We start from the raw sequence: 14577 nt of genomic DNA, 5'->3' as shown, positions 1-14577 counted from the left end.
TAAGACAGATTATGGAGTTTTTGGTTCATAGAAATAAAACTAAGAACAAAAATTTGTCCTTGGACACCCAATAGTACGTTCGCGATTGATTTCCTTCTTTACTGGCGCAAACTTCTGAACGAATTCTTACGTTAATCCATCATCGCCAAGTGGTTAGAGCGCGAATTTACTGAACCCGACCTCTGCCTCTCGACTTTCCCTGTCTAGGCTTGGACAACCTGGCAGTATCCCAGCCCTCGTGCTTCCTTTGGGTGGTACGGCAGCTAGGTACTGAAGGAGTGCTACACCTGAACGACAGATGTGCTCAGCACATGCTGCGCTTCCGTACCAACAATGATTTATTTGAAAGATTAAGTGTGAAGAAGCTGACAACAAGGACGCCACTGACGTCGGTTAGCAGCCATATCTTGCAGCATCTCCAACCGGGCGCAGCGGGGTTTGCAAGTTCCCCATCCTGAAAGACAAATAGCACTGATAGCACTTAGACGTTTCTTAATAATATTTATGACCTCCTGCTGGGTCAAGGGTTGACCGCTCTCTGATTCCGCCACTCTGAATTGAGCATGGAAAACAGCACTCTTCGGCAAGCGGTGGTTCGCCATATGTAATATATGTACTAACGGGCGCAGCTCCCGGCTGTTTGCATTCTTCAATGTAAGTTCCCGTTACCCAACCGAAAACTCGGCTTCTACCTGTCTGGTTACGGATTCTCAGACACCAACACACACGAGCTATGGTCCTGAGACAACGATTGTTGAACACCTGAAGAGGTCTCAGTTCCGCTGATCGAATAATCCAAGTCTCATAGACATACAACAAAATACAGCCCCAACTGTAGCCTGATACACACTTCTCTTGACAACATAGGTGTTTCAGATTAGCAAACACGACCTCAGCCTTGCAGATTCGTGCATAAACTTCAATGGAACTGTAGCAGCTGGAACAAATGTGCCTATGACACACGGTTTATAAATTGGTAAATTGAATTAACTTGAATTAACTCTCAAGGTACAGAAAGCTCTCCACAACTTCGAGTGTACCCCCCTGGATTGTAAGTGGTGTGTTCAGTGACTGCATGTCCAGGAACATGAACTTACACCTTGTGGATGGAAACCACATACCAAAGAACGGGATGACTTTGGTCGGTTCATCTGAATGCCCTTGCGCTTCTCGTCTTCGAAGACAAGAATGATATCGTTTGCACATTCCAAATCGACAAAGTTTTCAGTAGAGGCTGTCTGAACACCGGGGGTTTGAAGATGTGGACAACGCAGACCCTACGAGTCCCTAACCCCGTTTGTTACTCTCGAGTCAGTTTTTCACGAGCCGCTACAAAGCATAAGTGACGCCAGCAGTATCGGTACAACCGGGGACAAGCTGACCTGTGGTTACCACACTCACTAGGAGCCCCTTTTTTGAAAATGAGCACTATTACTGACTTCTGCCAGTTATCTGAGATAGTCTGCTTCTCCCAAATACAGGCAAACAAATCAGACGAGCGCTGACGGGGAATCCCCCCCCCCCCCCCCGTTTGAAGAGTGCAGACAGGAAGTCATTCGGACCAGAAGCTCGGTAGCGCTTGAGAGCTTGTGGTCATAAACCTCCAATGCCACAGTGGGTTCCACCTTCACCGTCAGGGTGCCGTGTCACCTGTGGGCTCTAGATGAGTGGCAGCTAGTGGCTACGTCAACTGCTTTTCCAAGTATTCGACCCTCGGATACATGGGTTCTTCTTTATTCAAGATGGTCACTCCCTCCCTATCCTCCGCTCACAAATGAGATCGGTCGCGCGGATCAACTGAAATAATCCTCCGGCATTACCAGCTGTCTGGGCCTTTTCCATTTCCTTGACCTTCTGTGTCCACCTGACTTCGCGGTCACTTCCCACTTTCACTTGACACCTGGTAATTTGTCACGTTAAGTTAGGTTCGCGACTCGCTGGGATATTCCTCCAACACTTAAGCAGTACCACCGTTCGGTGTGATATCCGGTGCTTGAGTATGTCTGGTGGTGCCGTGCCACAGGCGAAATTCCCAGTACTATACAAACAGGTGGCAATCCCATCCAGCATGAATTCATATGTGACAGTGGAGCATTTGGAGGAGACTCTAGAAGACAGTCGTGGTAAGTTGGTCTAACATGTGGATCTGCTAATATCTCAGTTGCCAAGCGATTTGTCTGCACCTTGCGCGGTCCCGGAAAATGCAGAGGTAAGCGATTCTGGATTAGCACGTGGTTGGTATCCACAAATCTGTTCCAATTTGACCAGCAGTCAATGGTTGATCCGCGCCACAGGTAACTGATGACAATGTGATCGATTTGAGTTTGTGGCTAGCATATCGTTGCAGGACATCAGACGACTTCGACTATTTCGGTAGTTAGTGCTGCATAAAAACAGCCTGGGACCAGCACATGGCTGAAGCAATCGTTCACCGTTGTCCGTACGTACCAAGTCCGATCATTATCAACCACCTAAATCAGGTCTCAGATGCGCTAATCTTGCGCACTTTAGCATTCATATCTCCGGCAACCACCATGATATCTGAGCCTTTAGCTCACTGCATCAGAGCATTCGGGGCGTCGTAAAAGCTGTCTTTGACGGCGTCGGAGCTACGGTCAGTTGGGATGTAAGCGGACACGATAATCGGACACCGATCAACTTCTCGCTTGTGAGACTCCTTCACAGATGTTGCCAGACGGATCGCACAGAGGCGACTATCAACAGGTATTCAGTCAAGAAAGGTTCCTTCCTCCCACTAACTTAGGACGACACCAATCTCTGCGCATCCCGTCGCAACAACCTCTGGATCACCAGAGTTGCGAACGGGGACTGATTGGGCGGTTAGCTCGACCGCTGTGCTTGCATCTTGAATTCTGGTTTCTGAGACGCAGCACACATCAATGCCAAGAGAATCCAGTGTGGGAGCACGAGCAGCTTGTTGTTCTGCTTGCTTCAGAGTACGGATATTGAAGGTGGCCAGATAGACTGGGCGTCGAGGATCAAAGATTGATTTCGGACTTGTCCGTCACATTTGGCGATGGTCGTAATGGTCTAGCGATGCTGGAAGTCCGACGCACACCTTTAGTAAGTGAGAAAAGTTTTACGTTCGCCTCGCAAAAGGTCGCTAAGCGGGGGCGAGGTGGCTCAAGTGGTTAGAGCGCGAATTTACTGACCGGAAGGCCCGTGGTTCGAACCCGACCTCTGCCTCTGGATTTCCTCTGTCTAGGCTTGGGCGACCTGGCAGTATCCCAGCCCCCGTGCTTCCTTCGGGTAGTATGGCAGCTAGGCACCGAAAGGGTGTTACAGCTGAAAGATTTTTTGTACAATTGCGAAACCCCAGGCTAGAATAGGTCGGTAAAAGTTGACCAAACCGCAGAATTTACCTAGTTATCTGAACAGGCTCTGCGCCTCTTACTCAGCAGTTGTCTGTGCCTTCAGCGGTAGCGCTTCTAGTTCCTCTGACGAAATTTGATGCTCCAGGAACTCCTGTCTAGTTTACATTTGTCAGCATTGACAGACGCTGTGTTCGATAATACACGTCAACTGATGTAGGTGTCGGAGATATCCAACCACAACAGTTCACATTGTCAGTTGTCCCTCCCATCCCAGCAGTATTGAATGGCTGACTGGTTAAGATTGTGGACTAGCATATCAACGACCCGAGTTCGATCTCAACATGAGCGCATTTATCCACGTCCTGAGAATTCGTATCCATTCTGTTTTGAGATTAAAAACGCACCAAGTGTCTGGAAAATATCGGTTATTTCGAAGGCTGTATCCAGCTGAAGCTTACGATGATGTATGACCAGTGGCAAGTAATGCTAAACAGCTTTCCAAAGTTCAAAGAATTGCTACTGGACGTGGCAACAATATTAGTAAATTAACCAAATGATATCTGTGAAGTTTGTGATAAGTTCGTCCAGCGGGCCTACACTGGCCCTTTTGTCATCTTTTGCCACACATGAAACCCAGGTAATCCGTAACTTGGCAATTCCTTCCAAAACGTCACGAACCAGCGGACAGATGACGGTTTAGGGGGATGTTCCACCGAACTGTGTGGACGGACTCTGAGTATACGCAAGGTCTAGACACCTCTACTATTGTTTAATGACGGATAATCCGATCGTGGTGTCACTGTCGAGTGGTGCTCCGGACTGATCAATATCTGTTAGTTGCCCTAATGTCCTTTTGGATCCCCGTTTCAATTTGCCTAAGGAACGAGTGCAAAAATCGGCATTTATTTGATGTAGGATATGAAAATCAAGCGTTTAAATTGATTACGATCGAATCTTTCGCATTCCAAATTCGTTGTTCTCGCCTGCGAGACACATCATGTTTAACCAGACTATGACACTGATAACATGCTAATAGTGATGTCTGTGGATCTAATATGGTTCCACTGTAATCACACAGGTTTGTGGAGATTAAAGTTGATGTATTTTTCATGCTCTGCAGTGTCTAGTTTTCTTAGGAGGATGTAGGCTTTCCAGGCCGCGTCCTAGTTAACGAATTCTGTTTGGGGTATCTTTGTAATGTATTACTCATAAGGTTGCTGAAAATCCGCCGAGAACATCATAAACGAGAGATTCAGCTGGGTTCCAGGTGAGTCTCTCGAAAAAAAAAACAAATTAGTTTGCAAATGAGTGTATATTCGCTAATTCTGTTTGGGGTAGTTTAAAACATGCACCAAATGTATAGGTGGACACGGGATGGACGGTGAACCCTGCATTGCTGTCCAGGGTATCATCGACCTCTGTAGCTGGCGGAACTGGACGACTGATGGCATCGGTGAACCGCATACCCCGTGGTTAGAAGCCCAGCTCCTAACCGCTGTTGTAAAATCACTATCCCGTCTGCAGCATCAGTGATTACTTGTGTTCTTGCCACTTAAATTCACGCTATTATGCATACTTTGAACTTGTAAATCAATTGAAGGTACGTGGTTCGACCCATTACATTAGCAAGGGAACAGACATCGAAATCAGCCAAATGGCGAAGTTTGCGATAATACAAACGAGGTACTGAAAGCGGACAAGTTTTCCACTGAACGGCGGAAATGAGCTTGGTTCGATCACACTTTGATCAAGTGATAGAAAGGACTTCCAGCTAGAAAAGACGCATGACTGTGTAGGTCTACCATCCTAACAGAATTTGCCTGTAGTTGAGACCGTTTGCTGTTTTTTGACGTGGCGGAATGAACAGCTATAGCGGCTAGCTTGCCAAAGACGAACCGTGAAGGAATGCTGATTACATGTAGGTTCAGTATATAATTTGCATTTAGTGACTACTATAATTGAGTTGATAAGTCACTACTCCCTCAGATATTTTGACAACAAAACTGACGCATACTACGGTTAGCTCTACAAACGGGATACCCCAACTTGAAAGGCGGTGTTTGGTGGTAATTATCCTTTAGAAAAACCCTTACAATAACCGTAAGTAGTACCGGGATTCCTTTCAAGAGTGAAGATTTAATGAAGCAGCCCAACTCAGCAGCCATGGTCGCTTTGTAACTGACTTTAATCCAACAAATGACCGCAGTAAACTTCATTGTCTGGGCATCATACCTACCTACTTACTGACATAATTAGTCTGTAATATCAAATATAAATCATTTAATTAACCAGCCATATTAGTTGAAGTTTCTAGCGAGTATGGATTATGACACGAGTTGTCAGATTGCAAGATTCCGCGACCAAACCCAGTATCAGTAAAATAAGAACTACCGAAGTCGCTATTCCAAATGCTCCGGTGTTGTTGATGCGGTCCGCTCTCCATGGTGTGGTTTTTGTCACATATCCTGCGTCTGACTGGCAACGCTATAAGATGTGGCGGCTCTCGATTTCTGTTTAGCTTCTCTGAGTGAGTGTTCAGAGGTTTAGACGCCCCAGACTTATCGGGGTGAACTACCAACAGGCTTCCTCACTGTCCGCTCTCTTTCCTTTGCTACCTTAATGGTTAACATAAGTAAACGTTCTAGTCGCTGCTGCTGGCGGTGGTGTGGATTATATAGCGCTTATTTGGAGGAGCCATTGGCAGGTCGCTCAGTTCGGCGTATTCCATTTCGAGAATAAAAAGCAGAGGTATTCAGAATGCCTTATACTGGGCTTATTGATTGAGAATTGGGTCTTCTCTTTTATATTCCCTGCTAGACTATCGATAATTAGTTCCGGATTGTGGAAGCTTAATATGTATTGTGAGCCTTGTAAACCAGCAATACATGATGTAATCACTTCACCCCTTCTGTTTTTAGGTATGGAAACAAACAGTTCAATCCCGAGGGAATTCGTTTGGCGGTCGAGTTTTTCACACAGCGCGGTCACACCAATGTGGTCGCAGTTGTTCCCCGTTTCCGACAGGCCAAGGGTGGTCTACTGTTTGATAAACTAGAACGGGAGGGTCATCTCTACTATTCTCCATCTCGACTGGTAAACGGCATTCAGCGAGCATCCGACGATGACAAGTTAGTACGCTTCATCCTCGGTCATCTCTTGCCTATATGGGTCCCTAAGTTTAGTGTTTAGTTGCACTGTTAGATTATTAATAGAAATGTGAGCGGCGGAAAATAATGCTGAAGAACCTGCAGTTCTCGAGTGCCTGGTCTCACCTTATTTGTTTGCCAGTTTGTGTTGCATATAGCCTGAAGAAAACATTATTTAGTCCCAAAGGACTTGTGTATCAGACTACATTGTGCTATTGTACAGCTGCGAGGCGCCGCCATCATACATGGTGGAACTGAGGCATCGTCAGTTCTTTGGCCACCCATGTCTCAGAACCATGGTATGAATGGGCCGAAATCAGCGAATTTGAGGTGAGGCGAACTTCCCTCGAAAAATACCACTCAATGCCGCAGGCTAGGGTGACTGGGCAGAAAGAACTGTCAAAATTCTAGAGGACACATCAAATCTATTGCACAGTTAGCATCCCGAAACATTGTAGCCGGAACTTTTTAACCAGAATGCAGGCTATTGCAAAGTTGTTGAGCATCCCCTTGTTCACTGGAACCATTTGTTTACATTTTTCATTTCGTAAAAATTTCCACCGAAGCCACTACATCATTGCCGTGATTATGCTCACTAAAATTCTTCGTTTTTATTCACTGGTTTATCTCGGTCAATTATATCCGGCTAGTCGCTGCACCTTGAGGTGATCTACTAAATCCTTCCCATGGACTACCCCGACCCGCATCGCTCAAATGCTATTCGTGGTCACTTGGTCAATTACTGAATTCTCGATGAGCATCATTTGTCGAATGCCTAGGCGGGAGTCCAACATCCAAAAGTCGAGGATGGGTTTGATCCATGAATCTTCACTCCTCAGCTACTTCAAACTCGAAAAATCCGTCTTCATCATTTTTCCTTATGGTAGGTAGGCTATTTGACATTGTGTTCTAAAAAAGTCATCAGTTATATCCAAATCTCGAATAGGCCCATAACTGGAAATAACGAAAAGCTTATTATCCAAGCATTACAGGTGTTCTTTCGAAGCTGGGTGAAGGTAAAATAGATGAGAACATCGCTTTTTCAATTTGGTGGTTATCAGGCTGAAATTACTTTAAGACGGAAACAACTGTTCTATGCGTATTCCAGAATGCACTGCTTTTCAAGATAATTTTGTGAAGCTACTGCAACGCACAACATCTTTCACAAATTAGCAAATCGCAGTTGATCTAGGGGCTACTGTTTTTTTTAGATTTTAGACTACCCTTAGATGTATTTGGTTCTACTCGAAGCGGTTCTCAACCTTTAAGCCATGCGGGGAAGGTCGTTTATTGGCTCCACTAATCGCTAACTTCTGTTTTAGGGTCATTCTGGAAGTTGCCGCCAGAGAAAATGGTGTTGTCGTGTCAAATGACCAATTTAGGAACTATCTACATATTGATCGTTTAAGGAGTGTCATCGAAAACAGGTTAGTCTGCAGTTCCGTCCATTTTTAAGAAAATCACTATAGTATATAGTACCTTAATTTATATGAGTCACGGACCTATGCTTGCTCTTTTTGCACTTGTGATGTGGTACTCCTTACCCTTGGTCAGATTTAGACAGAAAAAGGGCCAAATCAATATAGCCCACCACTCGCACATTGGAGAGCCAGGTCCTTCTGGGCTTGGTGCGGTGATTTTCTGAGGGAAAACGTCATCACTCTATCTTATCAATATGTGCAAAGGGACTGAAACTTGGGGTGTGTTTGTCACCTCAGTTGCCGCAGCCTCATCAGCTCAGTACTTGGAATAATATTTTTGAAGCCCGATAAATGGGGCTTTCCTGTTGCCCGGATTACCGGCAGAGGACAGACGATCAAGAACTAGGCTTGTTCGTAACGAGAGACCGATTACAGTAAGTGGATTTATGCTCTGCTATCATAATAGTGAATGAATATCTTTCGGTGTTTATTTGTTACTCCCAGCTTCTTCGCGAGATTTTGCAGAAATGGGGAACCCTCATACCGGGGATTAAGTGTGACTGTGGGCATCTTATTAAGTATGGTGAACCACGTTCTGGGATTAATCTAGTCTACCCCTGCTACAACGCCATCGTCTGATTTCCGTTAATTCAACATCCTAAGACTCTATAAGGTAAATTCTTGCTCATCTTGTGGCTGTAAGGACATAACCAGAGACGAATTTGCTTTCGGTGCAAAACGGATTTATAATAGCACACCAAGAGGTTTTGGTTGTTTACATCGATTTTCTTGAGCAATAAGTATCCGAGGCCTGTGTTTCTTTTCCCTATGTATAATTTTTAATCTTGAGAACCGAAGTAGATCGATCGGGTTTCATTTTCACACTCGTTCTCATATTATGATGAGTCCTGCACGCCACATAAGGTGCAGTGAGTAACTGATTTCCGTGGAAAAATGGTATGTTGGGAATGAAACTCTAACAATTTTGCATCACTATTACTGAAGTTAACTTGTTTCAAAATCGTATTTGAATAAATGGATTCTTGTGATATCTTAATTTACCATCGTGTGTTTTGGTATTTGTAGTAACAGAACTCTGACTAGCTTTCCGGTAGCCCTGTGTCTAACCTATAGGATCATTGATTTCGGAACTGCCGTTCCCTCAATTAAATACATTCGATCACGGATTTTGACCAGTCATTGTACCCTCTCAGGCTACTCATCACCATACACTCATGCTCAGTTTATGCACCCGTCAAATTAGGTAGCAGTTCCAGTTGTTTCTAAATTGTTTCTCTTGATCCACTGTCGTCGAACTGATGAACAAGACTGCTTGGTTTAGGCAGCTGAACTGCCTAGCCCAATTTCCCATGGGTTTGGCCTGCCCAACTCCTCTTGCATTTCATTCTTAGCTTTTTTTCTCCATTTAAGTTCTTAGTAGCCCGATTAACCTCGGTTCTGCATTTTTGTCAAACCACTTTTATTCTGTCAGACCTTGAACACGTTAATCAGCCACACCAACGGCTTGAGTATTCAACTGGAATGTCGTGATTAGTTTCAGGGAAACAGCACACTCCGGAGATGAGTTAATACATACATTCATTTCATTTCATTTTAAGGCGATTTCTGATCCCCTTCCAATATTCAGGGTTTGGATGCCGATCCATTGTTGATCAAACGGTTACAATTTTCGGACATAGAAGGTTTCTTCCTGTCATGCCTTTGGATTGGCTACCAAAGTTCAGATGCCTGTCACGAATGTCTGGTAGCAGGACAATTGATGTCACAAACCTGTAATGTTAGCATTCCGGACGACGTAGGGTACGCTGAAACCTGCCAGAATAATGTACACTGGAGTAATAGTGCACATTGGTATCCTTGAATAAGCTCTAATTTTCTTGAATTTATCAAGCCGATCTTGATCAACTAATTGGTTCGGTTCAGTCCAGAACCACTTGTTCTTCACAGCAAAATACCGTACGCTGTAACCATCGTTACGAAAAAAAACACTTTCAGCTTTTAGAATCGCGTCAGTTGTCATCGTTGTTTGGCTGCCGACTACTGTGGCTAACAAGCATGTGTATATGATAATTCGCCGACTGAGAGAGCACTTGACACGATGGTACCTCTTGGTATGATTATATCATGTAGCTTAGACTACTCTCTGTACTCCAAAGCGAAGCGATACACGAGAAATCCGTAATCGTGGTCTCAGGTTGCTTCCACGAAGTTCCGCTCCAGATTCAAATTCAGTCGACTCGGTCGCCAACAGCATCACGGAATTTCATTGTGACCCTGATGCTGGTCTTATTTTCTATTCGTGGTTCGGACGTTACGAAGATATTTTCAAAGTCGAACTGAAACACAAAGATGGGGCTTGGAGAGTGCGGTTATTTCTCAGAACACGACGAAACACACACGGTATTCTTACTTCATCCTGCCAAAAAACACGCGAGATCTCAGTTTTGACACAACCGTGCAGCAACTCTCAACAATTTTCGGTGAGCGTTCGTCTTTGTTTGATAATCGCTATCAATGTATGAAACCAGCGAGAAAGGAATCCGAAGACTATATCACTAATGCCGGTAGAGTCAACCTTGAATGCGAACAATTTGAGTTATCTACCATGACTGAAGGCTCGTTCAAGTCTTATTTACAATTTGTATTCAGACAGTGATATCAGAGCAAGGTTATTGAACAAGATTGAACAAACTCTGGAGTTAACGCTGCAGTCCATTGGTCATGAGTGCCAGCGCCTTTTGAATCCTAAACGCAACACGACCATGTTGGAGAGGCCATTATCCAACCCTTCTTTCAATATTGCCAAATGACATCGAGGCAACCGCCGGTGGCGGCAAATTCGAACGGAGCAAGGCCCCCATCAACGTGCTGACAATGCGGTGAGCGGCACTTTGTGCGATTATGTACCCATAAAAAGCACAAATGCTCAGTGTGCACAAGTTAGTGCCGGGCGTGAAAAGCTAGTCAAAGATGCAGCCAAAACCCGGACAGACGGAGCCAGTCAGAACCACGCTCTAAGGCAACCGTTGCCCTGCGAATCGGAAGTCCGTGCTCTGGTGTTGGAGATCATGAACCAACTACCCGTGACTTTGGACACAATCCGCGATGCCACCAAAAACGACAGCGTACTGCAATGCAAGAGCAATGTAGTACCACCGATCCAGTTGGCCACAGTCAGATAAATCATGGTCGCGCATCCATGTGGATTTTTCCGGACCAATTAACTGACAAAGCTTACTCATCATTGTCGATGCATTCAGTAAGTGGCCTGAAGTCCTTATTATGTTTGAAACAACGATGGCAACGATCAATAAACTGTGGCATTTGTTTTCAGTATTCCGTATTCCGGAAAATATTGTGTCCGACAATGGTACTCAGTTCACATCCCATCAGTTTGGCGAATTCGTTCGAAGACACGGCACCACACATGTTACTTCCTCACCATTCCATCCCCAATCCAACGTTCAAGCTGAACGGTTTGCAGACACCTTTTAACGCGCGTTGACAAAAGCAGAAGGGGGAGGAACCACGACAGAAGTCCCGGTTACGTTTCCGCCGAATTATAAAGCAACTCCTAATCCACCGTCTTCGGACGGTCGCTCCCTAGCGTGGTTACGATGAACAGACGGTTGAGACGCTATCTTGTCAACATTTTGTGTTTTCAATCACCAGCCGGAGGGAAACCAATATTCCGGTCTGAATACCGTGTACTTGTCGCCCTGGGTGTCGAAACTGGACAGTTGGATTCACTGTCAAAGAATCGGTAAGGTGATTTATAGCCTCCGGGTAGGATCATTTATGTGGAAACGGCATGGCAATCAGCTACGGTCCACTGAACACCCGATCCCAAAAGCGGAAGAACATTTACTAGACCTCAACCTGTTGCTTTGTTGATCTCCCAAGACCAACACCAATAGCCGCCGCTCCATATGTACCACCCAATACAGATCCATTACTGAAAGAGACGCCATACCGGTCGCGCCAGAAGACTGGTGGAACAACGCTGGAACAGTTCAACAACCATCGGATCACCCAAGCAACCCGTTTCCTAGACAGTACGCGGTACTTAACCGCAACCTTTGCAAGCCCTTTATTGCTGTCTTCAGAGCGACCATAACCTTTCTTTGGTGTTCTTGTCGCCCTGAATGTGCCTATCTCATTTCCGTCCGATGATATTATTTGCACCGAACTTGGTGTTTCTTATCCGGTCCCCCTAACTCCCGATGTCGTTTGTCATCAGCCATGTGATTGGGATTTCATGGCACATGTTGGATGCGCTCCTATAGCCGGAGCACATAAAGTTGCCATACGATCATCAGAGCAAAAGGATAAGCGAATAGAGTTCTTTGGAAGTTCGTAACAGGTATCTGGAACCAACATGTCGGAAAATGGCCGCAACGACGAACCAATGATAGTAATGTACCACCTGACCAACAGCCCACAGAACCACCGGCTACACCAATTTAGTATGAGAATCATTACAAACCACGCCCGGTGATCTTATGTGGTCTCTGTTTCATGCAAGGTATTTGGGATGGAAATGAAAGGTCTTCTGGTAAGCGTGATCCCGTAAATGATGTTGTCTGACTCCATGCCATACGATGTTCCACATATACGAGAGTGTACATTTTCAGCTTTTCAGGTGTGGGAGTATTAGGTGTAACACAGATCACAGACAAGTTTTCAATGACCCATTGTTCACACAAGTTATTGTAGTCCACAGTTAAGCTTGTTTCCCTTTGTCCTAAAGCTGACGTCCAACCTTCATTAAGGTACTAGAACAGAGCGAATGGCCAATTTAGCCTAATTTCATGCCGCTTGCCTAAGGTGTTCTCTCCAGTTCCCAGCCTCGGGTTGTCCCGTACTGGTGACCCTTGGATCCGTTAGTTTGCCCCTGTGTTTCTACGCACATAAGTAACTCATCACTGTTAATGTAGCCAGTTTTCAACATTCATATACTACCGGTCGTTGTGAACGAAGAAGAGTTCGGCATAAGCAAGATTTCCTTTATCGTCTTTCGCCTTTCACCGTTGTTCCTTCCTTTTAGACTCCCTTTCGTTATGATACGGAACGCTTTCTTTGTCACGGATGATCCGCATGGACGTGACGGACCATCTCTTTCCCAGTGCCTTCAACTTCCTTAACGCCCGAAGATGGATGTTCCTAGTTTCTCTTTGATATCCGGTGCATTCCAACTGCCAATCGCCTGTGGTTTGACAATCTACCGATAGCTTTCGTGAATACTTCGTTCGGTTGTTCCCTGATTGAAAATCCGAGCTCAAAGACTGATTCCCATTATTTCCTAAGTGCTTTTTTTGATTACCCACATTTTTCCTCCCTTGATTTTATATGGAACATTTTGTTCTTTTAGACCTCTATTGAACTTGGTATTACGCCGCTTGCAGCACTTTTTTACTTTGTAAATATATTGCCTATACATCTAGGACCACCTACCTCGTCCTCTGCTTGAGACAAAGTCTATAAAATCGACCTGAACTGCGCTAGGTTGCTCGGCTTATTCAGACAATCTTGGAATGTCACTGACGTCGGTATGTGGTTTGTAAGACACAGTAACTGCTGCCGTGACCTAACAATGGAGGCTCACGAAGCGAAAACATCTTAACCAGTACCGAAAAACAAGCCTCACCAGGTCTTCGATAGGCTCATTGCTGTCTTTTTTCGCGTCGTATGCGAGTAGAAAAAGGATAATCAGTTTCGGAGTGCACTGAAGTGTAAAATAACTTGGATTTTGGAGTGTCTTTTTAAAGCCATGAGGGCAGGTTCCCAAACACGCTGGAAATTACTGACTTCCTGGCTTTCTTCTCTACACAGCCTCTGGCCACTCCCACTGAAGAACATGTCAGCCTGCCTACATGTGATGAGTGATGTTCAATTAGCGTGCGCTCGTTGCGTAACGGTTAGATGCTCCCCTCACATGTATGCTAGCGATCTAAGGTCCATCGTCCGGAACAGCTAAAGACGTGCACTGCTGCTTATTTGTAATATGGCCGGTGCTCCACTCCAGGGCTCTCTGAGATAGCAAGGGGACTACTCAAAGTATATTGGTGTGGATGTCGAATGCACAATGTGTGCAGCTGCTCAAGTGATAGTAGTGTTTGTCGCATTTACAAAATCTGGTTACAGAACTCACTCCCACTTGTTTGTACTGGTTTCTTGTTGCTAATCCAAAGCTTCCGCTGGATAAAACCAGCCTATCTGGGTACGAAAGGTTCTCTCCATTTTGAGGGGGAAATCGCCTTTCGAATCTCCCAACTGCATTACGTCTTCACGTTATATCTGTCCGTTTTTCAAATATCTAAGGCTTGTGTATGCGCTCTACGCGGCCCGGAAAATAATGGCGTAGCTTACCAGTGTGAAATCCAGTCAACGTAACGAAACCATCCGAGAAACGGGTCATGCTGTGTTCAATTTGAGTACGCAGCGGATCTTACAACTCCATTCTGTAGTTCTCTATGGGTTCCCATTCATGACTTGTCAGTTCCGGAATGTTGATTGGGATTCACGATAGAAATAAACAGACTAATTTAGGAAGGAAAAGAACAATGGGATTCAGGGAAGACGTGTGCTCCTGGAACAACCGCCACAGGTAAATTGCCCCGTGTGGAGTGGGATCAGTAATCCGTACTTTAAATT

At 45.1% G+C, this 14577-nt stretch overlaps 1 protein-coding gene across 1 annotated transcript in view; it reads left to right on the top strand.

The window, feature by feature from the left end:
• The window catches only part of T265_15073 (hypothetical protein), a gene marked incomplete at both ends in the record, with an annotated part of 25620 nt that extends 12299 nt beyond the window's left edge, over positions 1–13321 (top strand). The window contains 3 exons of the mRNA XM_009176479.1: positions 6254–6463; positions 7804–7908; positions 12971–13321. Coding sequence (XP_009174743.1) covers positions 6254–6463; positions 7804–7908; positions 12971–13067 — 412 coding nt within the window. The remainder of the gene's footprint in view (positions 1–6253; positions 6464–7803; positions 7909–12970) is intronic.
• Positions 13322–14577: the final 1256 nt, after the last annotated feature.

The sequence above is a fragment of the Opisthorchis viverrini genome, assembly GCF_000715545.1.
Source record: "Opisthorchis viverrini unplaced genomic scaffold opera_v5_340, whole genome shotgun sequence".
Lineage (NCBI taxonomy): Eukaryota > Metazoa > Platyhelminthes > Trematoda > Opisthorchiida > Opisthorchiidae > Opisthorchis > Opisthorchis viverrini.
The sequence above is the reverse complement of the archived record's forward strand: the minus strand, read 5'-3'. Positions and strand labels throughout refer to the sequence as shown.